The 24,555-nt window shown below is 43.0% G+C and overlaps 1 protein-coding gene across 1 annotated transcript in view; it reads left to right on the top strand.

Annotated features, from left to right (window-relative positions):
• ZZEF1 (zinc finger ZZ-type and EF-hand domain containing 1) overlaps positions 1-24,555 on the top strand; it is a 119,899-nt gene that overhangs the window by 13,730 nt on the left and 81,614 nt on the right. Inside the window, exons 2-9 of the mRNA XM_081110635.1 lie at positions 2,803-2,947; positions 6,933-7,127; positions 9,633-9,804; positions 10,738-10,937; positions 15,400-15,610; positions 16,388-16,504; positions 17,617-17,795; positions 19,641-19,739. Of these exons, the coding sequence (XP_080966761.1) occupies positions 2,803-2,947; positions 6,933-7,127; positions 9,633-9,804; positions 10,738-10,937; positions 15,400-15,610; positions 16,388-16,504; positions 17,617-17,795; positions 19,641-19,739 (1,318 nt within the window). The remainder of the gene's footprint in view (positions 1-2,802; positions 2,948-6,932; positions 7,128-9,632; positions 9,805-10,737; positions 10,938-15,399; positions 15,611-16,387; positions 16,505-17,616; positions 17,796-19,640; positions 19,740-24,555) is intronic.

Here is a 24,555-nt window from a genome sequence, read left to right as displayed (position 1 = left end):
ATGAACTCCCCCAAATAGCTATTTTAAAATGCAGAAACCTGGCAGACATTATCTTAACCAAGTCATTAAAAGTAACTTCAATGGTAATGGAACAAATCAACTCCTGATACTATGTACCAAGAAGATCACAGGGTCACTTCTGTGGTACTCCTGCTAAGAATGCATAACCTGAATCTAATCATGAGGAAGCATCATATAGCCCAAGTTGAGAAATGCTCTACAAAACAACTGGCCTGTAACTCTCTTCCTTTTGGTGTGTAGCTTCCAAACTAACTCAGGCTCTTTGATTTGGTCTAATCAGAAAAGAATAGGATATCTTCTGTCCTTTAGAACATTATACCTAGACTAGAGGCCCGGTGCATGACATTCGCGCACTGGGGGATGTGGGTCCCTCAGCCCGACCTGCACCCTCTCCAATCTGGGAGCCCTCAGGGGAGCCCTCTCCAATCTGGGAGTTTCTGTCTGTCTTTGCAATCATATGAGCGAATTGTCTGAGACCCCAACTCAGTTTGGTTTGTTGCTCACAGAATAATAGAGGCAATTTTTTTCTTTGCTTCATTGGTGGAGATTTCCTGGAACTTTTAGGATATCTTCCCTTCAATTTTTCCTAGACACTCTGATTTTACTTATGTCTCTCACCTTTGCTTTCCCTCCATCCCCCACCACAACAGTAACTTGCTCCAGGCTCACTTTGTTCTAGTGTCTAGGACAGTGATGGCGAACCTATGACACGCGTGTCAGAGGTGACACACGAACTCATTTTTTTGGTTGATTTCTCTTTGTTAAATGGCATTTAAATATATAAAATAAATATAAAAAATGTAAGTCTTTGTTTTACTATGGTTGCAAATATCAAAAAATTTCTATATGTGACACGGCACCAGAGTTAAGTTAGGGTTGTTCAAAATGCTGACACGCCGAGCTCAAAGGTTCGCCATCACTGGTCTAGGAGATCCATCTGCCACCAGAACTACTATTCCCAGAATTCCTGGTGCTCCCTGCGCTCTTGGTTTTCCCTTCCTGCTCTGTCTCTGTCCCACGGCCTCCCACTCTGCCAAGTCCTCCAAGCCGCCAGCTCTCCCGCTCTGCTCTCCGCCTGGCGCCTGTGCATGCAAATTAACCTGCCATCTTTGTCAAGTTAATTTGCATACCCACGCCTGATGGGCTGGTGAGGGTAGCAGAGGGATGGTCAATTTACATGTTTCTCTTTTATTATATAGGATTAGTAAAGTCTTTAACCCTACTAACTTTTTGAGTAGAGGCAAAAAGAATGCCGAGAACCTTCTCACATGTTGCTTCCAATCTCTGTCCCCCATCCTGCATTTATGTCCTTGGTTTTTGGACCCCAATTCAAGGGGTTGTACATGTCCCTATTACACATTGCATTGTTCAGAGGTCTGTGATGGAATAGGGGTATTTGTATTAGTTTGAAACCTCAGTAGGACATTTTCATATTTCATGAAGGAGAAAAATAAGGAAAAGGAGCAGGAGTTTTAAGGAAGAGAGGGGATTGTTTAGAAAAGAGGGTAGGACACTCCTGAAGTATTTCCTGGTGAGGGATGTCTGTGAGTGAGTGTATGAGCAGAAGGAAAGAAGCCACTGATGAGGGAGGATTTGAGATCTGGGAATAGGGGCAGTTACCAAATGAGGAAAGTCTTATAGGATATAAGAGGGAATGGGGTCAGAAGCAGTGGAGGGGGTAACATTGTAGACTAGACAGGAGAAGGGAAACACTTGCAATGCTGCTGTGCTTTCACTATTGGCTCTATTCACCTGTTACTTAATCCAGGCAGCAGCCTGTGAGTTTGGTGATATTTCAGATCAAGAAGCTGAGGCTTATGGAGGCAAAGAAATATGTATAAAGTCACATAGCCACGTAGTGACAGAGCAGGATTCAAACCAAATCCCATGCTGTACTCAGTTCCTCAGATAGCCCTAACGTGGGTAAAGAGCAAGTTAGATTATGGCTAAAGGTCCGTGAAAACAGGACTGTGAAGTAGATATATCAGAAGAGTGTTTAGAACGAAAGGTCCTTGCCCTAACTGGTTTGGCTCAGTGGATAGAGCGTCGGCCTGTGGACTGAAAGGTCCCAGGTACGATTCCAGTCAAGGGCAGGTACCTTGGTTGCGGGCACATCTCCAGTAGGAGGTGTGCAGGAGGCAGCTGATGAGTGTTTCTCTCCCATCAGTGTTTCTAACTCTATCCCTCTCCCTTCCTCTTGGTAGAAAATCAATAAAATATATTTTAAAAAATAAGTAAATAAAAAAAATAAAAGCAAAGGCCCAGCTTAGCTGAGGTGTTACTCTAAGCCAATTCTTTCTCATTCTAGCTTTGTATTTAGCACTTTGTAACCAGGTGAAAAATTTTGTATTGGTTGCTTTCTTCTGAAATTATTTGGGAGTACTCTCTTGAAATAGAGATGAGATGATAAAATTGTATATAAATGTAGTAATACTTATACACATGTATCTGCAAAGCACAGTGAATTACTGCCTGAATTTATTTGTTCTTTGAATGACATATATGGAATTGCCCCACAACAACAACAACAAAAATGATTGGCCTTAAGAATTGTAGGACCTAGCGGGTAGTTCAGTTAGTTAGAACATCGTCTCGAAATACCAAGATTATGGGTTCAATCTCTGGTCAGGGCACATATAAGAAGCAACCAACGAATGCATAAATAAGTGGAACAACAAATTGATGTTTCTCAAATCAATAAAAATTTTTAAAAAATTTGTTTAAAATTTTTTTTTCTTTTCAAAATTTGGAGCTTGATTTTCTTGCATCTCTTTTTTGTAGGCCTTTGCCCAATTTGATGCTGAAGGTGATGGGACAGTTGATGCTGAGAGCATGTTGGAGGCCCTCAAGAATTCCAGTGGAGCTAATCTTCAGGGAGAGCTGAGTCACATCATCAGACAACTTCAAGCTTGTTCTCTTGTTCCAGGTATAAGGCCTTCATCTGAGTGCTTAATGCTAAAGGCCACTCTCTCTGAGCCAAAATGAACTTTGCAGTATTATGGGTTGTAATTAGGCAAGCTTGTGGGCACTGTGAAATAAAGGTACTTCATAAGGCATATGATCTGAACTAATTCTGTTCAATGTAATCATTTCTTTGGTCCCCCAGTACAGTGATGGTTGAGCAGTTCTACCATTTTTATGAGCCTCTGTCATGAGACTACCGCTGTTAGTGGGTCTTTTTATTTCACTCTGTTGAAGCCTTTCCTGGTCCCTATTGTACTTTCTCCTGGCATCCTGCATTTCTTTTTTGCAACATCGTAGCATTGTGATTAGCTAAGTAATTACTTATTTGTTAAATGCCTATCTTCGCTCTTATACTGTGAGCTCTGTGAGGGTAGGGACCTTTTATTTCTGCTGTGTCCTCACATTTGGTACATAATTTGGCACATGGTAGGCACTCAGTGTTTTTTTTTAGAAAGCTTTCACCCTGAACTTTAAGTAAGAATAAAAATAGCTTGAAATTAAGCAATATTTTTTCTACATTGTACATATGGAAAACTTTGGTTTTGTATGGTTTCTTTTGAGGGCTCAGAAGACAGAATCATCATAATAAAATTACCTTTTTCCCCCCAGTGAGAAAACAAATTTGAAAGGGGGAAAAAAAAACTAGACACACCATCTTTTTAGGCTCTGATTATCTTACCTAAGTTTTCCTGCTTTGTGCCGTATAGAGCCAAGCTAGGGCATACGTAATTATAAATCTGATTGCCCTTGACCTCTGGCTTACTGCTGATGATGTATTAAGCAAAGGAAGGGTGGTTTCTGTATTCCACCAAAGAATGCATATTTCCATTCTTCCTTAAATTGTCTTTAATTATATAATTTTTATAAAATTTAATTGTATAATTTTTATAGGAAGCCTTACATATTAACTTTTTCCTACTCTCATGGCAATTAAAATTATGTTTTGAGTTATATTTAGCTACCTTATATCTTGGCATTTACATATTACTCACACTTTTGTGTTACTAGCTTGTGACAGCATCAGGAACTTCATTTGAACACCCCAAAGAGATATTTTGGGAGGAGAGGGAAGGAAGGAGAGACCAGGGAACCCACCAACAGATGACGCTTTGTGTACTTTGCTCTAAGGTGACTGTGGGTAGAGGGGAGATTAGGTTAGAAAAATTGGGGCTCCAGATCCAAGGCTTAGGACTTTCTACTCACAATGTTCTGTCAGTACCCAACTTAAAAGAATTGTTTTATCGCCGAAACCGGTTTGGCTTAGTGGATGGAGCGTCGGCCTGCGGACTGAAGAGTCCCGGGTTCGATTCCGGTCAAGGGCATGTACCTGGGTTGCGCGCACATCCCCAGTAGGAGATGTGCAGGAGGCAGCTGATCGATGTTTCTCTCTCATCGATGTTTCTAACTCTCTATCTCTCTCCCTTTCTCTCTGTAAAGAATCAATAAAATATATTAAAAAAAAAAAAAGAATTGTTTTATCACAATCTTGGACAAACCTTAGTAAGCTGAGTCACCTCTTTGGTAGGATTTCAGTTTCCTAGTCTCTTTTTCAAATCCAGACTGAAACTTGTTCCTTTTGTATCTCATTGTACTGGTGCTTAGATTTTTTTTTTTTAATATGTTTTGCCCTAACTGGTTTGGCTCAGTGGATAGAGCGTTGGCCTGCAGACTGAAGGGTCCCAGGTTCGATTCTGGTCAAGGGCATGTACCTTGGTTGCAGGCACATCCCCAGTAGGGGGTGTGCAGGAGGCAGCTGATCGATGTTTCTAGCTCTTTTTCCCTCTCCCTTCCTCTCTGTAAAAAAGTCAATAAAATATATTTAAAAATATGTTTTTATTGATTTTCAGTCAAAGAGGAAGGGAGAGGGAGAGAGAGAGAGAGAAACATCAATTGGCTTCTTCCCAATGCCCCCTACTAGGGATTGAGCCTGCAAGCAGGACATGTGCCCTGACCTGGAATCCAACAGGGCCTCTGGTGCACAGGACGATGCTCAACTAACTGAGCCACACCAGCCAGGGGAGTGCTTAGAATTTAAACGAGAAACAGCATCTTTACTGAATCGATTGCTTGTTCCAACATATGAAAAAATATTTCTCATTACAAGAATCAGTCTGTTTTTTCTCATGGGTTCTGGGAAATCAGTGCGGCATCAGCAGGATCATAATGTGAGGTTTGGGCATGACTGTGGGAATCTGCTAAGGAAAGGAAACTGTAAAAGGAGGGCAAGGGGTGGCATGGACTCTGAGTCTTGCTTGGGAGGTCAAACCGGTGTCTTCAGGGTTGTGCAGGGGCATAATCAAAAGGAGCTGCTTCAAGTGCAAAATTTCTCCTCAGCCTCATGTTTCATCCACTCTAACATACCTGTTTGTTTCACACTTAAAAACAATTTCTCCTACAGGCTTCTGGAGTTTTGCTCTGGATGTTGCTTACCTGGGTGTGTTTAGTTGGTGGAAGCTCATTAAGTGATACAATTATAGGTACTTTTTGCTATGTATGTTATGATTTACTAGAAAATAAAAAAAGAAAAGAAAACTCCTCCGATCTACAAGTGTATCTGAGCTCCAGGCAAAGCTGTCATGTTTATCGTCTCTTCACTTGGCCCTAACATTCTTTTGGTTTCTGGGCACCTCAGTTCAAGGCATCTTATTGTAGGTTATGGGGAATCAAGAAAGGCTTTTAAACAGGAGTAGACATGGTCTGTTTTGTGTTTTTATATGATTACTTGGATTAATGTCAGACAAAGGGTGGTGAAAGGAGCTGCTTAGAAAATCTGGGCAGGTGTATGAACGGGAGATGTTTAGGTCAGAGCCTGTACAGTGGCCAGAGGGAAGGACTGATGGCGGAGCGTCCAGAGGAGTCACATGGGAAAGAGAAAACTGTAATGGTGGAAGGAGCACTGGGGACAGTGTAAAGGGGTATTCCCAGTGCTACCCTTTTTTGTTGTCTTGGTGTCACCTGAACCTCGTTGTCCTCAGTTGCATAACAAGGATACCAGTGATTTTGGTGTCCTCCTATCCCTCCCCCAACCTCCTGTGAGGACCGAGTGAGATAATGTTTGTGGAAGTACCTGATAAATTATAAAATGCCATCAGAAATTGTGGTCAGAGTAGTGGTTGTATTATTACCATTGTCTTATTTAGCTTAGTATTAAAGCTGTTATACTTTTGCTCACTAATGCAGTAAGCTACTCCTGGCCCATATTCTATATGCAAAACTTTTAAAAATTTCTAGTTAGTATTTAACTACTTATAATTTTTTGAAGTTTGGGTTGAAACAAATAATCATTATTCTTCTAAAATTCTATTAAACTCAAATGAAATTAATTTTTAAATTGAGATTACCATTGGTTTATTTCTTAAAAACTTGTTCAGATTTTTAAATGATTAAAGCTAAAAATATCAGTGAATTTTGTTGTTGTTAATCCTTACCTGAGGATATTCTTTCCACTAATTATTAGAGAGACTGGAAGAGAGGGAGGGAGGAAGGGAGAGGGAAACATCAATGGGAGAGATACACAACAATTGGTTGCCTCCTGCATGTGCCCTAGTGCGGGGATGGAACCTGCAACTTGGCTAAGCCACACCTGCAAGGGCTCAATGAAGATTCTTTTTTTTAAAATATATTTTATTGATTTTTTTTTACAGAGAGGAAGGGAGAGAGATAGAGAGCTAGAAACATCGATGAGAGAGAAACATCGATCAGCTGCCTCCTGCACATCTCCCACTGGGGATGTGCCCGCAACCCAGGCACATGCCCCCGACTGGAATCGAACCTGGGACCCTTCAGTCCGCAGGCTGACGCTCTATCCACTGAGCCAAACCGGTTTTGGCAAAGATTCTTAATGGCTGCTTTTAATTCAGCCATTTTAGATAGGCCACCAGGCAGGGGATGTGGAAACTATTGTGGTGGGTTCCTGAAAATACTAAAGATGGATTTTGTTTGTTTAGGTTTCATAGACATTTTTTCGGAGTCCAAGGAAGGCCTGGGCGTTCACTCGTCAATGATCCTGCGCTTTTTGCATCGCAATCGGCTCTCTAGTATGGTCATCCCCTACCCCATGTTGGACCACTGCAATAACATGTGTACCATGAGGGCTTCTGTTCTGAAGGAGTCTCTGGATGAACTGGTACAAAAAGAAAAAGGTACATGTGGGTGTGAATGGGGTGTCCTGAAAATTCTATCATCCTTTCTTTCAAATGTAGTATTTAGTAACAGATGAGCCACCCCTTCTCCCTGCCGTTATTTGTTAAAATGTCATAGTGACCAGTTTGTCACATAAGAATGTCATCTGCTCACTCTTTCTTCCTTTTCCCTCCCCTTCTCCCTTCCTCCCCTCCCTCCCTTCCTTCCTCCCTCTTTTCCTCCCTCCCTTCTTTCCTTCCTTCCTTTTTAACACACTGGTTTCTTATCATTCAGGCATCTGCTCAGATGGGACTTCATGGAGCCCTTTCCTCATCTTCTGGTCACTGTTACTTTTGCAGGTCTAGTGGTCTGAAGGGCACTTAACATCATCTGAAGTTTTAGCATTATTATTTACTTGCAGTTTGTCTTGTTCACTTCATTACCCATGGCACCGGAACTGTGCTTGCCACTTAATTGCTACTCTAGGAGTAGCTGTTGAATAAATGAGGGAAGCCACTATAGACTCACTTAGTGATGGCAACAAAAGTTGATAATGTGAATAGACAGGTCTGTGGAACTTGATAGAGTTTAGTACATGTGGGAATGTAGTACCAGATATACTAGTAGTCAGTATTACAGATCAGGTGGCAAGATGAATGACTCAACATGTGGGGTTAGGACAGCCGTGGGCAAACTACGGCCTGCGGGCCGGATCCAGCCCGTTTGAAATGAATAAAACTAAAAAAAAAAAAAAAAAAAGACCGTACCCTTTTATGTAATGATGTTTACTTTGAATTTATATTAGTTCACACAAACACTCCATCCATGCTTTTGTCCCGGCCCTCCGGTCCAGTTTAAGAACCCATTGTGGCCCTCGAGTCAAAAAGTTTGCCCACCCCTGGGTTAGGACAACTGGTTAGCTACTGGAGAAAAAATAAAACTAGAATCTTAACATATTTTATTCACTAAATTTCAGATGGATAAAAAAATTCAACTAAAAAGAAAACTTTAAAAGTATTAGAAGGAAATAGTTCCAATTTATAAAAACCCTGACATGGAAAACCCTTTCTAAGCAGTGCAGGAAACTCAGAAACTACAAAATAAAAGATTAATAAATTAGACTAAATGCAAATTTAAATTTCTGTATGGCAAAAAATGTAAGCAGAGTGAAAAGACAAATGACATTCTAGGGCACAAGAATATTATGATGGGACGGGGGTGGGCTGGGAGAGGTCAATGGGGAGAAAAGGAGATATATGTAATACTTTCAACAATAAATAATAAAAAAAAGAAGAATATATGACAGTTTCAATTTTTTACTAACACTGATCTTGGGCAATTACTTAACTCTTTGGGCCTTAGTTTCCTCATCTCCAAAATGGATTAATACATAAAACATGTATGGAAGAGTACCCAGCTCACAGTATACATTCAGTGTATGTCATCTATATGTATGTGTATATATACATTATATAATCTATGTGAAATAATGTAAATTGATAAGAAGACTTATGACCCAGTAGAAAATAGATAAGGGTAGGACCAGCTCATACTCAGAAAAACAAATGTCCTACAAACAAGTAGCTTAAAAAGTTTCACTCATAATTAAAGAAATGTAAATTAAATTATAAAATACCATTTTCTTCTCTTGGCATGGTTTTGCAAATACATCACTGATTTAAGTATTGTGCTATAATGAGCTGATGGAGCGGTCCTTGGCCAATTTCTGATTTGTATGGGTTCTTTGGAAGGAGATTTTAAGGAACTTTTTTTTTTCTAGGGCCAAATGCCAAGCATATTTCTATTAGATTTCCCCTCCCAGTGTTCAGCTTTTTATTGCACGTGTCACAAAAGAGTTTTAGTCAGAAAGACCAAAGCCCATGTCATCATCACACTCCTCATATTCTTCTTTCTTTGCCTCCACTTTCTTCTCCTCAGCTGAGGCAGCAGTGGTGGAGGAGCAGGCCCCCACACTGCACATGAGGCTCCCGGAGTTGACATTGGTCAGAGCCTTTGCAAACAAGCCTGGTCAGAAAGGTTCAACATTTACATCGTCACCTCATCATGATGCAGGATGAGGGCAGAGTAGAAGCTGGCGAGCTCTGACGGGGAGGCCATGGTGTGGGCAAGTGTTGGGCGAGCGCTGGATGAAGTGAGGGCCTCACCCCAACTTGGCCTTAACTCCCTCGGAAGGACCAAGCACATACTGGCAGCTGGGGAAAGGGGCTGGGTATTTTAAATGATTCCTTCTGCCCTAGCCAGTTTGGCTCAGTGGATAGGGCATCGGCCTGCAGACTGAAGGATCCCAAGTTCGATTCTGGCCAAGGGCACATGCCCAGGCTGCGGGCTCAATCCCCAGGAGGCAGCCGGTCAATGATTCTCTCTCATCATTGATGTTTCTATTTCTCTTCCTCTTCCTTCCTCTCTGAAATCAATAAGGATATATATATTTTAAATGATTCCTCCTTTTTCCCCCTGCCTTTGTGAAAGAGATGTCATATGATAAAATCTGGTTTTTCTTGCAGAAAGCCCTGGAGATCTAACTGGAAGCCCAGAGATGGATAAGCTCAAGTCAATAGCAAAGTGCTATGCTTATATAGAAACATCCTCCAACCCTACAGACATTGATAAGATGACAAATGGAGAAACATCATCTTACTGGCAGTCAGATGGCAGTGCCCGCTCACACTGGATTCGGTGGGTGTTATGATACCAATTTTTGAGTGAAAGTTCAAGAAAATTACCTGCTTTCTTTCTCTTATCCCATCAGTGCATTAAAACATTTTTTTAATTTTAAAATATTTTCTACTTAATTGCCTTGTGTTTTTCTTATTGTGATTATTTATGAAGGTGCTTTAAGAATCAAGTAAAAGCATCAGGTAATATGTAACTTGGTTCACATGGTCATAAACATAATTTCTTTGCTTGATATTTTAAGGGAGAAAATAGCATTTGACTAATATTTTATGATACTGATTTTAGATTTTTTTCACTACTTTCTCAGGAAAATGGTATAATGGGCACGTACTTTTCTTATATCAGATGTGATTTTACTTTTTAAGATTTTTTTTCTGAACATTAAAAACAATTAGTATCAACTGAGTTGGCTAGTTTAGAAGAGGAAGAGGGTAGTCAGGAATCCCAGAGTGAAATTGATATTTCTAGAAGTTCTGAAGCTGCTATGTAAATTTTCATCTATCCCTTCAGAGAATGGGCTAATTTCAGTTGGTGGAAATATAAATAATTATCATGTCTTGTCATAGAGGGTACATATGATCTTTAGCCATCTAATGTGTAGATGAGGACATACGCTTAGTTCTTTGGATACAGTTTAGAATTTGCTTCTTGCCAGGTAAAAGGATTTTATCAGAATGTTTATATTGTATTTTCCTGCCTGTACTAATAGCTTAAAAGGAAATATAAGGTTAATCTTGAATATAAATAAATTCTAGAGATTTGGGAAAGCCATAAGAACTTCGAAACTAATAGCCAGCATTTCAAGTAAGTTGGTTTTAGGAAAATCAGTCTTTGGGAATTTCAAATATACGGTCTTGGAGATGAGACTTGTGAAACCTGCCAATTCTTGACTTACGTAAACATTTGTTATTTCTGTTCTCCATTTTTTTCCAGTTTAAAAATGAAGCCAGACGTGGTACTTAGGCACCTATCCATTGCAGTGGCTTCCACTGACCAGAGCTACATGCCGCAGCAGGTGACAGTAGCAGTGGGAAGGAATGCCAGCGATCTTCAGGAAGTCCGTGACGTGCACATTCCCAGCAATGTCACTGGCTACGTGACACTGCTGGAAAATGCTAACATCAGTCAGCTCTGTGAGTGAACCAAGAAGCATCTTGCCCTTCTAACTAAGGGGATTGGGAAGGAGGAAGTACAGTGGGGCCTTGACTTACGAGTTTAATTTGTACTGTGACGGAGCTCGTAACTCAAATTACTCGTATGTCAAATCAAAAAGTGAACGAGTGAGACACGTGATGCTGGGCTGATGTTGTGGCGTTCACTGTGACATTCGGTGTGCCAACTAGCAGTGGGGTATCTGAAGCTGGCTCGTAACCCGAATTTTAGCTCACAACTCAAGGCCGAGAGACGGCTCGTATCTCGAAAAACTCGTTAGTCGGGACACTTGTAAGTCAAGGCCCCACTGTAATCTTTTTTAGCACAAAGACCTCTGAGGTGGCAAAGCTTTTAGTTTTTCTTTGAAGATTTGATATGCTTCTCATGATGCACAAGAAATGATTTCACCTGTTTAGTGTTTTTAAAAGTATAGAAAAGAGGTAAAACCGTTTTAATTTTTATTTATTTGAGAGAGAGCAGAGAGAGGAGAGAGAGAAAAAGAGAAGGAGGAGAAGGGGGAGAGAGAGAGAGAGATTGGTTGCCTCCCATACTCTTCCCGATCGGGGAGTGAACCTGCAGCCTAGGAATGTGCCCTGACTGGGAATCAAATCCACATCCTTTCCATGTGTGGCATGATGCTCTAACCCAGTGGTTGGCAAACTGCAGCTCGCGAGCCACACGCGGCTCTTTGGCCTCTTGAGTGTGGCTCTTCCTAAGCCTTAGGAGTACCCTAATCCTATCTAATAAAAGAGAAACATGGTAATTAGCGTATGACCGCTACCCTTCCCATTGGCTAATCAGGGCAATATGCAACTTAACTGCCAGCCAAGATGGCGGCTGGCAACCAGGCAGCTTGAAAACTAACATGAGCCTTGCTTGCTTCAGTGACGGAGGACTCCAATGTTCCCCGCCTGCCTCTGCAGGCCTCTGAGCTGCAACTCTAAGCAACTGTGTTACAAATATAGAAGCTAAACAAAACCCCGGAAATCTGCTTTAGTCCACTGGGCTTCAGCCAGCAGGATTGCAACATTGTTTCAAATACAGAAGGTAAACAAAGGCCAGAAACCTGCTTTCAGCAGCGGAGGCCTAAGAGCTGGAGCAGAGCCTCAAAGCTAAAGCTGGCCCAGAATAAAAAAAAGAAAGAAAAAAAGGAGCGGTTGGAAGCTTCAGTCACCCGCCAGCCTGAAAACAGCCCTCAGCCCCTCACCCAGACTGGCCAGGCACCCCAGTGGGGACCCCCACCCTGAAGGGTATGTGACCAGCTGCAAACAGCCATCATCCCCTCACCCAGGCTGGCCAGGCAACCCAGTGGGGACCCCCACCCTGATCCAGGACACCCTTCAGGGCAAACCAGCCGGCACCCACCCGTGCACCAGGCCTCTATCCTATATAGTAAAAGGGTAATATGCCTCCCAGCACCGGGATCAGTGGAGCCGCGAGGCCTCCTGGCACTGGGATCAGTGTGACGGGACAGCGCCCAAACCCCCTGATCGCCCTGCAGCTCTGTGTGTGACAGGAGGCAGGGCCACAACCTCCCTATCCGCCCTGCTCTGTTCGTGAAAGGGGAAGGCGCCCCAACCCCCTGATCGCCCTGCGGCTCTGTGTGTGACAGGGTACGGCACCCCAACCCCCTGATCGGCCCTGCTCTGTGTGTGACAGGGGGCAGTGCCCCAACCCCCTGATTGGCCCTGCTCTGTGTGTGACGGGGTAGAGCCATAACCTCCCCATCGGCCCTGCCCTGAGTGTGAGAGTGGCGGCGCCCCAACCCCCTGATCGGCCCTGCTCTGTGGGTGATAGAGGGAGGCGCCCCAACCCCCACCCCATGGGCCCTGCTCTGTGTGTGATGGGGTAGAGCCATAACCTCTCCATCGGCCCTTCCCTGAGTGTGACAGTGGCGGCGCCCCAACCCCCTGATCCGCCCTGCTCTTTGTGTGACAGGGCGGTGCCCCAACTCCCCTATCGGCCCTACTCTGAGTGACAGGGGCGAGCTCCTCAACCATCTGATCGGCCCTGCTCTGTGCGTGACAGGGGGGAGCTCCCCAACCCCCTGATTGGCCCTGCTCTGTGCGTGACAGGGGGTGGCGCCGCAACCTCCCCATCGACCCTGCCTTGAGTGTGACAGGGGGCGGTGCCCCAACCCCCCAATCGGCGGCCCTACCCTGAGCATGACTGAGGGTGGCATTGCAACCTTCCAATCCACCCTGCTCTGTGTGTGACAGGGGGCGGCGCCCCAACTCCCCAATCGGCCCTGCTCTGAGCCCGACCAGGGACTGCACCTAGGGATTGGGCCTGCTCTCTGCCACCCAGGAGCAGGCCTAAGCCAACAGGTCGTTATCTCCCGAGGGGTCCCAGACTGCGAGAGGGCACAGGGACAGTCCCTCTCTCCCCCCCGAGTGCACAAATTTTTGTGCACTGGGCCTCTAGTTAATAACAATGTACCTACCTATATAGTTTAAGTTTACAAAATTTGGCTCTCAAAAGAAATTTCAATTGTTGTACTGTTGATATTTGGCTCTGTTGACTAATGAGTTTGCCAACCACTGCTCTAACCAACTGAGCCACCCAGCCAGGGCAGTAGAGCCTTATTTATTTATGTATTCACTATTTTAAAAATATATATTTTTATTGATTTCAGAGAAGAAGGGAGAGGGAGAGGGAGAGAGAAACATCAATGATGCTAGAGAATTATCAATCAGCTGCCTCCTGCATGCCCCCTACTGGGGATCGAGCCCACAACCCGGGCATGTGCCCTTGACCAGAATCGAACCTGGGACTCTTCAGCCCACCACCAATGCTCTATCCACTGAGCAAAACCAGCTAAGGCTAAATAAAGCCTTTCTAAATTAAAAATATTTTATTCTTGTTTTCTTACTGAAAATTAGAAAAATATAGATAAACAAAAATTACTCAAAATCACATTACCCACGCCCTAGCTGGTTTGTCTCAGTGGATAGAGAGTTGGCCTGCGGACTGAAGGGTCCCAGGTTCGATTCCCATCAAGGGCATATACCTTGGTTGCGGGCACATCCTCAGTAGGGAGTGTGCAGGAGGCAACTGAATTGATGTTTCTCTCTCATCAATGTTTCTAGCTCTCTACCCCTCTCCCTTTCTCTCTGTAAAAAATCAATAAAATATATTTTTTAAAAAATCCCATTACCCGGGGATATTATCACTGTGAATTCATTGATGTGGATCCTTTCAGACCTTTTCTTGTATTTGTGTATGATGTGTGTATATGTACACACACATTTAAAAAAAAAAAAGGTTGTGTACATATATTTACATCTGTCTCTACATGTCTTTTAACAAAAATAGTGACATTCTGTACTTGCTTTTTGTAATTTTTTAACATGTCATATCATATAGTCATGCATTCCTTTAGTGTTGTACAAATATGCCTTAATTTTAACCTCCTCTCTTATTCTTGGACATTTAGGTTGTTTCCATTTTTGTACTCTTAAAATCTTGCTTCACATATAGCATTTTGGAAATAATAACAATTCTGTGATTTCTTTCCAGGCAACTGGAATGCTTCATGTTTTGTCTCATTTCTTCTAAAGCTTTCCTGGGCCAAAAGAAGTGTTCTTACTTTGCCCAAAGGAACTGAGGCCTGGGGCGGTAGGGTCTTTGCATCTCACCGTGAGGCAAAGAAGTAGTTACCCTTGTGGAGTAGAAGCTTCCTGTCTTACACTGTGGTCGTCTTTTCTCTAAGTTGTGTCCTTTTTAACTCTGACCTTCTCCTCTCCAACCCAAATAAGCAATTTAATGACAGCTCTTAAAAGTGGGTCATGCCTATGTCATTTGTTTGGACCTGATTATTAAAAATAAATTCTTACAACTGCTATGACCTAGCTACTGCTTTATAACTAAATCCAAATTTCAGAACTCTAGAAAAAAATTCTATAAATTTTCTTACTATGTATTTAATCAGGATTTTTAAAACGCTGTTTGTGTTAATTTTTAGGACTCAAAAATTCCAATGAAGCTTTGTGATGAAAAGATTTAAGCCCCCTTTAATTTTTTTTAATCCTCACCTGAGGATGTTTTTATTGATTTTTAGAGAGAAGGGAAGGGAAAGAAACATCGATGTGAAAGATAAGTATCGATCAGTTGCCTCCTGTATGCATCCTGACTGGGGATCAGACCCCCAACCTTTTTGGTGTACAGGACGATGCGCCAACCAACTGAGCAACCCAGCCAGGGCAGGCCATTCTTAATCTTATACATTATTCCTATGATTCCTTAGATTGGTCAATGCTTTTTTGACAAGTTTATTATATACTAGCTCATTGTATACATTATTTATTTCTGGCATCAAGGTGTAGCTTCAGAATTTTATATTTGAAATATGAATACTGTTTTGCTGTTTTTTTAGTTGGGAACCTAGCTTTGCTGAACTTAAGAAGCTAATCCAATACTAAATTTGTTGTTTGTACTTGACAGATGTTCAGATTAACATAAAGCGTTGTCTTAGTGATGGCTGTGACACTAGAATTCATGGTCTGAGGGCTGTTGGCTTTCAGAGAGTTAAGAAGTCTGGGGTGTCAGTCTCAGATGCCTCTGCAATATGGTATTGGTCCCTGCTGACATCTCTGGTGACGGCTTCCATGGAGACAAATCCAGCCTTTGTCCAGACCGTTCTGCGCAATACTCAGTAAGTTACTCTCTCTGCTTTCTAGTTACTTCAGGGTATACTCGTTCTTCTCTAACCCATTAGGGACTGTCACTGAGCAACCGTTGATCATTGATCATGGAGACTTAGTCAGCAGCTCAGCCCCAGATGCCCTGTTGTTTCCTGTTTATGCCTGCAACTCCAGTCCTGTGAAGCAATCACACATGCCATTCCTGTTATCCTTTGGGTAACAGTTGCTCACATTTATATAGCACTTTATGTTGATAAAGCACTTTCAGATGCTGTATAGTATTACAGACATATTATGAAATGTATCTGTAAAAATTATCCCCATTTTATAGATAAGGATATTGTGATCTTCCTTGAGTACATGACCAGGCAGTGATGGATCAATTTGAATCTAGGTCTTTGGACTCCAGGTTCCAAGGGGGGCCCTTTTCACTAATGAATGAAATCTTTTCAAGACCACTATACTTATTTATATTTAAATGTAGAGCACCTTTGAAAATCTTCTTTTTAAAAACTGCTAGAGCAAAAAGACCCAGTAATAACATATAAGGCAAAACAACCAGCTTCAGGAGCAATGAAGTATTAGTATTGTATGTATGGAAAGAAACCTTTTTAACTACTTAGCACCATGATTGGGGAAAAAAGGGGATGTATATTGTGTACCATGTTCTGTTTGTTTATAAGGGACTTATCGAGACAAGCTTTCTGATGATTTCTTTTTTGTCTGATACACTGTTAAATTTATTTTTTTGCCTGGGTTTGTCCTGATTTTACATTTTACCCTTCTAGGAAGGCACTGCAGCACATGCCTCCACTGTCCCTTTCACCGGGATCTACGGATGGCTCAACTTTCCTGTCTCCCAACGTTCTGGAGGAAGTGGACAGCTTCCTCATAAGGATAACTAGGTAAAGTCAAGGTTGATGGGGTGGGATTTGTGGGAAATAGAAGGTATATATGCTTGTTAAATTTCTAAAAATGTATAAGATCTGCATTAAAAATGTTTCCTTTTTGGTATAAATTCCATTATCTGGCAGTATCACCTGACCTTAGGAATTGGGGGTAAAGAGGGAGTAGTCCTCTGATTCAGCTAGAACAGATGTCCCAAAGTACAAAGTACAAAACTTCTCAGTTCATGTACATCCCCAGCCTGTGGCCTTACTCAGAACTGCTTACTCTATGCACAGATCTAAGAAGCCTGACTGTCTATAAAACTGGGAAAGGGCACCTTGATAGTGGGGATCACTTAGGGTAGGAACATTTAGCTCTGGTATAGTGACATTACTATATTAGAAAAAAACCCAGGCCCTGGGCCATCTGGATAGTTTGTAAAGTTTCATGGTCATGTGTTTGAAAAAGGCAAAATAATGTGATGTGCAGTTGATCCAAAATATGTTTTTGGTGCTTGAAGAAATAAACCCTTACCTCTCTTGCCAAGCCAAATAATTACCTAAGCCTTTGTTTTTAAAAATATGGTTTTATTGATTTCAGAGCAAGGAAGGGAGAGGGAGAGAGAGATAGAAACATCAATGATGAAAGGGAATCATTGATCAACTGCCTCCTGCATGCCCCACACTGGGGACTGAGCCTGCAACCTGGGCTTGTGTCCTGACCGGGAATCGAACCATGACCTCCAGGTTCATAGGTCAATGCTCAATCACTAAGCCACACCGTCTGGGCTACCCAAGCCTTCTTAATAGCAGAGGCTTATTGCAGTTGCTTATTTATGTTTGATTTATTTATTTTTGATTTGTAAAGTTTGACTTGTTAAAATTGATATTAGTATTATTTAATGTTTACAGATTAAGGTTACAGAAGTGAGGATTTAATTATCTGATTCTCTGGATTGGTTTAGTTTTTCTTTCGTTTATCTTAAGGATTTTGAAAAAGTATTTCTGGTAAACGTATTGGAAGCACATGGCAGGTTGACTTTACTTCAGGTGAAATTCACATGGGGTTTGAGCTTACTTGGATTTTCTCATGTTGTTAAGAAGTGAAGTGTTTTGCTCTTTGTTTATAGCTGCTGTTCTACCCCAGAGGTGGAGCTGACTCTACTGGCTTTTGCACTAGCAAGAGGAAGTGTTGCTAAAGTGCTGAACTCTCTGTGTACTGTCACAGACCACCTGGACACACACTATGATGCCTCATCCCTCATCTCATCCATGGCATCAGTCAGGCAGAACCTACTCCTTAAATATGGTAAGGAGTGCCATAGGCATGATGGACAAGTCATAAAACCATTATCCATGTGGGAATTTCTGGCATATTCTTATCTTTTTGGGTAGTTTGTACACTGAGTTGTTGTAGATATACCACAATTCCTGGATGAATATACCCTCTTTCACTGGGGTTGGGAGGAAGAAGGGGGATGTTGGCTTATTGATGGCAGCATCAACAGAAGAGGATCTGAGTGTTCACTAGGCTGTACTTCCAGGATGTACTGGCCTAATCACTCAGGCTTGGTAGCCATTTGGTCATAGCCATCTTTGGTGAAGTACAGGGGTGTCTCATTGTGTAGGCCAAGAGGGTTGGGAAGTTTGAGTACCTCTCACCTGCAAGAGGGAGGGAACTAGCCCTGACACAATGCAAAGGATCCTTGTCTTAGAATGCATCCCTATGATAGCTGATTGGAGGGCATATATGGACATACGTGCATGCCTGCCACCGCTTTCCCCTCCTGGGCAATTCATCTTACACTTTCTATTTGCCCAGGATGGGGCCTCCTAATCCTTCTCAACAGGGAAGCCCATACAGCTACTCCCAAATGACTACAGTTGGCATGTGAGGAACAACTTACTTGCCGTTCAGCCTCTTGTGTTAAAGTTTCTGTCCACGAAGTACAGATTGGATCCCATCCTCTTTAGTAATAGAGGCATTATTATGATATATCCGCTATGGTATTTGTACCTTTGCCTTAATATCAGTTAATTTATTTTATGTTTAGTTTTTGAAGTCAGACAATTGATGTCTTATAAATTCAAGTCTTCTCCTAAATTTGGAAAGGTCATTTTTTGGAGGGGTGTAGCAGTATGGCTAGATGGGAGGGATACATAGTGTCTGGAATATACTGCTTATATTCAGATAAGCAGTCATTTGGGCAGGGAGCACTGGATAGGGAGGACTACTCGGGGGGAGGGCGGGGAATGTTCGTTATTGGTAATGTTCTAATTCTGGATTGGGTTAGAGGTTTATGGGTATTCATTATATTATTAAAACAAAGGAAAAAAGGAAAGTTTTCAGATCATCATAGCAAATGTTGATTTTTACAATTCTTAGAACTTTAAAAGTTTGTCTGGAGGTGTTTTAAAGTAATAAGACTCAAACCCCTAAGACATTATTTATATTTTTAAATGCAATCACAATAAAAATTAATTGTTGGCTCCAAAATAGTATTTTGGGAATGTTCCCACCTCCAAATATATTGAATCTATGGTATTAATCTCTATCTTACAGTTTGCTTTGTTTCTGATTAGTGGTTATTCTAGAGAGCTCTTCTTAAATTCACTGAGGGAGATAAGTTGTATTTTGTCTTCTAGGAAAGCACAGAAGATAGTGTCAACTGTTGTCTAATATTACTTCTCTGTTTTAGCTTTTATTTTTTAAAAAAATTTATTTTTATTGATTTCAGAGAAGAGGGAAGAGGGAGAAAGAGACAGAAACATCCACGATGAGAGAGAATCATGGATCGGCTGCCTCCCGCAAGTCTCCCACTGGGGATCGAGCCCACAACCCGGGCATGTGCCCTTGACTGGAATTGAACCTGGGACCTTTCCGTTCACAGGCTGATGCTCTATCCACTGAGCCAAACCGGCTAGGGCTGTTTTAACTTTTAAATGGGTAAATTTTTAGTCAGCAATCTGGGTGGCCACAGGGACTCCCTTTCTCCCCTGGTGGGGATTCAGGCGATTCAGCGGCCTGTGGTGTGCCAGTTAGTCTCCTGCATACGTCCCCTTTCTAGGGGACATATTTAAAAAATCTATTTTAAATAGCTTTCATTTCCTCATAGCGCTGGCTTAATGCACTCTCTCTCTTCCCTGTGATCAGGTAAGCCTCTCCAGTTGACTTTGCAGGCCTGTGATGTCAAAGGAAAAGAAGAGAAGTCGGGACCTGAAAACCTCCTTGTTGAACCATGGACGAGGGATGGTGAGTGTGGATCTGTTTCCAGTGAATGAAAAGAACCACAGTGAGCTCACTAGACAGCTTTGTGAAATCGCACGCTGGACTGAGATTTTCAGGACACGCAGTCATCACATCACGTTGCCCTTCAGATTGACAGTGGTCCCAGAACCATTGGTGTGGTTTCTTTTTTTTTTTTTTTTAATATTTTTTATTGATTAAGATATTACATATGTGTACCCTCTACCCCCCCTCTCCCCGCTCACCCCCTCACCCCCCCGTTGTCCGTGTCCATTGGTTAGGCCTATATGCTTGCATATAAGTCCTTTGGTTGATCTTTCCCCCTTGCCCCCACCCTCCCCTACCTTCCCTCCAAGGCCCGACAGTCCAATCAATGCCTCTCCGTCTCTGGATCAGTCCTTGTTCATCAGTTTATGTTGTTCATTATATTCCACAAATAAGTGAGATCTTGTGGTATTTATCCGCTCTCCAGTTCCATCCATGCTGTGGCAAATGGTAAGAGTTCCTTTTTCTTCTTCCTCTTCTTAAAGAATACCTTTCAGCATTTCATATAATGCTGGTTTGGTGGTGATGAACTCCTTTAGCTTATTCTTATCCGTGAGGCTCTTTATCTGACCTTCCATTCTGAATGATAGCTTTGCTGGATAAAGTAATCTTGGTTGCAGGTTCTTGCTATTCATCTCTTTGAATATTTCTTGCCACTCTCTTCTGGCCTGCATGGTTTCTGTTGAGAAATCAGCTGACAGTCGGATGGGTACTCCCTTGTAGGTAACTGACTGTCTTTCTCTTGCTGCTTTTAAGATTCTCTCTTTATCTTTTGCTCTTGGCATTTTAATTATGATGTGTCTTGGTGTGGTCCTCTTTGGATTCCTTTTGTTTGGGGTTCTCTGCGCTTCCTGGACTTGTAAGTCCATTTCTTTCACCAGGTGGGGGAAGTTTTCTGTCATTATTTCTTCAAAAAGGTTTTCAATATCTTGCCCTCTCTCTCCTTCTGGTACCCCTATAATTCTGATGTTGGTACACTTGAAGTTGTCCCAGAGGTTCCTTACACTATCTTCATATTTTTTGAATCTCTTTTCTTTTTTCTTTTTCGGTTGGGTATTTTTTGTTTCTTTGCATTTCAAATCTTTGACTTGATTCTTGGGATCCTCTTGTCTGCTGTTGGAGCTCTGTAAAGTATTCTTTATTTCAGTCAGTGTATGCATAATTTCTAATTGGTCCTTTTTCATGATCTCCATGGTCTCACCATACTCCTTGAGGGATTCATTAAATTTATCGGCGGTTTCCATAAAATTCTTGACAAACCTTATAAACGTGGCCTTGAACTCTATATCCAGTCGTCTGTCCTCCTCCGTTTCTGCCAATTGTGACCTGTTTCTCTGTCTCCGCATTTTGGCTGCTTCCCTGTGTTGATAGAGTGTCCCTGCGCGCCAGGTGTCCTGTAGGGCCCAGTGGCTCAGCCTCCCCAGTTACCTGGGGTGGACACTCTTGGTGCACTCTTGGTGCCTCGCTTTTTGTAGGATCACTGGGAGGAATTGACCTCCAGGCCAATTGGCTGTGGGAAGCAGCTGTGTCTGAAGTGGGAGAATGGACCCCCTCTGACCACTGGGTACAGTGGCTCCTGGATCTAAGGAGGTGCTAATTCAGCCCCTGCCTGAGGCCTCACAGCAGGAACTACGAAGAGGCTCAGCTGTGAAGCAATGCAAGCCGCTGCGGGGCCTTGGGCCTTCTCTTGGAAGTTCCGGGTCTGGCTGGCCCAGCTGCAGTTAGGTAATTATCAGGTTGCAAAGTTCTGGGGCATTCACATGCAAAAGCCTCTGCCGCAGCCCGGGTGGGGCGGGGTCTCAGGGAGTCAAAGGGCGTAGAAAGAAGCTATGGCTGATTCTCCGCGCCCGGAGTCGCGCGTCTCAGTGTCCCGGTAACGGCTGCAAGCACCTCTAAGGGAAAGCGGCCCCCAAGTTCGCCCGCTGCCGCCTGAGAGAGCAGCCTCTCCCCGTATGAGACCTGGGTCCCCAGAGACTTCCCGGAACCGGAGTTCAGAGCAGTCGGGAGCTTGTGATTCAAAAAGACAGCCGCGTCCTCAGGTGCCACCCCCTTTCCGCGCGCGCGAGCCGCCGCCGCCGCCACCGCCGCCGCCGCCGCCGCCGCCGCCGCCGCCGTCGCCGTCGTACCTCTGCACTCAGCCTCCGCAGCTCCTCTGGCTCTCAGCGTGCTTTTCTTTTCTTCTAGTTGTAGAAATTACACTCAGCCAGCCTTCCTGTTGTTTTGGACGATGTTTGCTCCGTCCTTTGGGCTAATTTTCAATTGTTGTGGGAGGCGACTATTTCCCGGTGTTTATGCCGCCATCTTAGTTTCTCCTTGGTGTGGTTTCTTTACTACAGCACTGTAATCTGCTGGGTGTCAGTCACCTGTAAACAAAGTATTTGAGAGCCTTTGGAAAGCAAGGACTCTCTCTCTAGGAATACAAAAAGTTACCTTTTCAAAGTTCAGATTGTTTATTATGTTATCTTAAAGTTTAAGAAACTCAGTGGACCAGTAGCACTGTAGAGCTGAAAACATAATTTAAGAAGAGGGTATTTTCAGTCTGGCCAGTCTGGCATTTGATGTGTGGGAAGCAAGCCTCACTCCTTCCCTAGTGTCGGCATGACAGTCACTGATGTTCTCTTCAGTGTCGCGGCAGCTCCTTTCCTCATCCCGCGGGGTGTTTGTGAGTCTCTTCCTCCTCCATCTTGCTAGCCAGCCAGTTAGTCTCCTGCATATGTCCCCTTTCTAGTCATTTTTCTGCTTTGATTATTGCTAATTCAGTAAAGGAAGTGGAATGTTCTAGCAATTGTGACAAATTGAAAGGAATTGGCCTTACTGCTTTGAATTTGGTTTGTCCTTTGCTTTCCTCACAGCAACACAGATCTCACACATTCTCTATGTCCCCTCTTCTCTGTTCTGTTTCCTGTATTCATTCTTTTTAAAAAAATATTTTTATTGATTCTAGATAGAAAGGGAGAGGGATAGAGAGATAGAAACATCAGTGATGAGAGAGAATCATTGATCAGCCGCCTCCTGCATGCCTCACACTGGGGATCAAGCCCACAACCCAGGCATGTTGCCCTGACCGGGAATTGAACCGTGACTTCCTGGTTTATAGGTCGATGCTCAGTCACTGAGCCATGCTGGCCGGGCCTGTATCCATTCTTAGTACCAATGAAGTAAAGACCTCTGGGGAAACGTGCTTTTCCCCATTGCACCTCCTCTACTTGGTAGTCTTCTTAAGCAATAGACTCTTGCAGTAGACAGTCTTCCTTCCGGAGCAGCTCAACCTCTGCAAAGACATTTCCTCACTGCATCCATTTCCTGCAATGCTGAAGGCCAGCACAGGCCGCTGAATGACCTGAATCCAAAGTAGGGTTGGGAGGAGGCCATGGCAGCTCTTTTCCTTTTCCCCTCTCCCCTCCCCCATCCAGGAAAGGCAAGACCAGACCACTCTGCCAAAGGCTCTTTGCATATTCTGTGGGTTTAAACAAATTTATAATGACATTTATTCATTATATTATACAGAGCACTCTCATTGTCTTAAAAATCAGTATGTGCGTTTTTAACGCTATTCTAAGTTTGCAAGAACCATGTTTTTTTCTGTAGCTATCAGAAGCGTTTGCCAGCACTATGCCTGGTCTGATTTGAATACCTTGTTATTCTCCCTGTGTCCTATCCATGTACCTCTTCTCCCTGGGATGGATGGGTTTTGTGAACTAGTAGTAGTTTGTGGATTTATTATTTTTGTTGTGTGTGTGGGATGTGAATGGTATGGGGAGGAGACTCAGTTTCTCCTGGCTGCTTGCTCAACAGCCATCACTATCTGGGCCTTGTAACTCCAGTAGGTTTTGGTCTTGCTGTACTACAAAAGCTGAGCCTGAGGACACAGGTGGGACAGGGGAAAGTCCTCTCGGCCAGAACTGCTAGGTTTTGAGGAGTGATTGGTTTCTTCCTCTTAGAGGGGGGAAAGCCCTTTTCATGGTACACTGTAAACTCCCCGGCTGCGAGAACTATCAGGTCTGGACTAGTGCCACTTGCTGCACAGAGTGCCTGAGGACCCCAACATTGGCACTTAGAGGGCTGACTTTCCTGGGAGCCAACGCCACAGTCTGGTATTTTAACGGAATGCAGGGTGCTGCCAATGTAACTGAAGGGGTAGATTTATTAAATTCTTTAAATCTGTGATTGGTTATTTTCCCCCTTGGCATTTTAAGATCATAAATTGAGTAAGGGTACATGGTTTCAAAACAAATGTTGCCTTAAAATATCACAATTACACACATGAGCTGTGTTTTGTTTTGTTTTTTACCAATAAAAGGAAGCAGAAAGGTTTCATTTTACCTCCCTCCCTCCTTCTCTCCCTTTCTTCCTTCCTTCCTTCTTGTGCTTACATGTGTATTTGGTGGCAGTGTTATTTAAAAAGAGCCTGATTGCCCAGCCGATGGGGCTCAGTGGTTAAGCGTCGACCTATGAACCAGGAGGTCACAGTTCAATTCCCATTCAGGGCACATGCCCAGGTTGTGGCTCAATCCCCAGTAGGGGGTGTGCAGGAGGCAGTCAGTCAGTGGTTCTCTCTCATCAATGATGTTTCTATCTCTCCCTCCTTCTCTGAAATTAATAAAAATATATATATATATTTTAAAAAATAGATAAAAAGAGTCTAATTCTTTTGACTTAAAGTATTGCTTTGGCTACTTTGAGACTAAAAGTGCTGACTAATCAGTTAATTTCTAGGCAGTATTTCAGCCTTTACAATAGATTTGATAAGACAGAGGCATCCAGACCCCTGGGAAAG

Source organism: Myotis nattereri (genome assembly GCF_964212035.1).
Source record: "Myotis nattereri genome assembly, chromosome: 16".
Taxonomy (NCBI): domain Eukaryota; kingdom Metazoa; phylum Chordata; class Mammalia; order Chiroptera; family Vespertilionidae; genus Myotis; species Myotis nattereri.
Note: the sequence above shows the minus strand (reverse complement) of the source record. Positions and strands in the feature narration are given on the sequence as shown.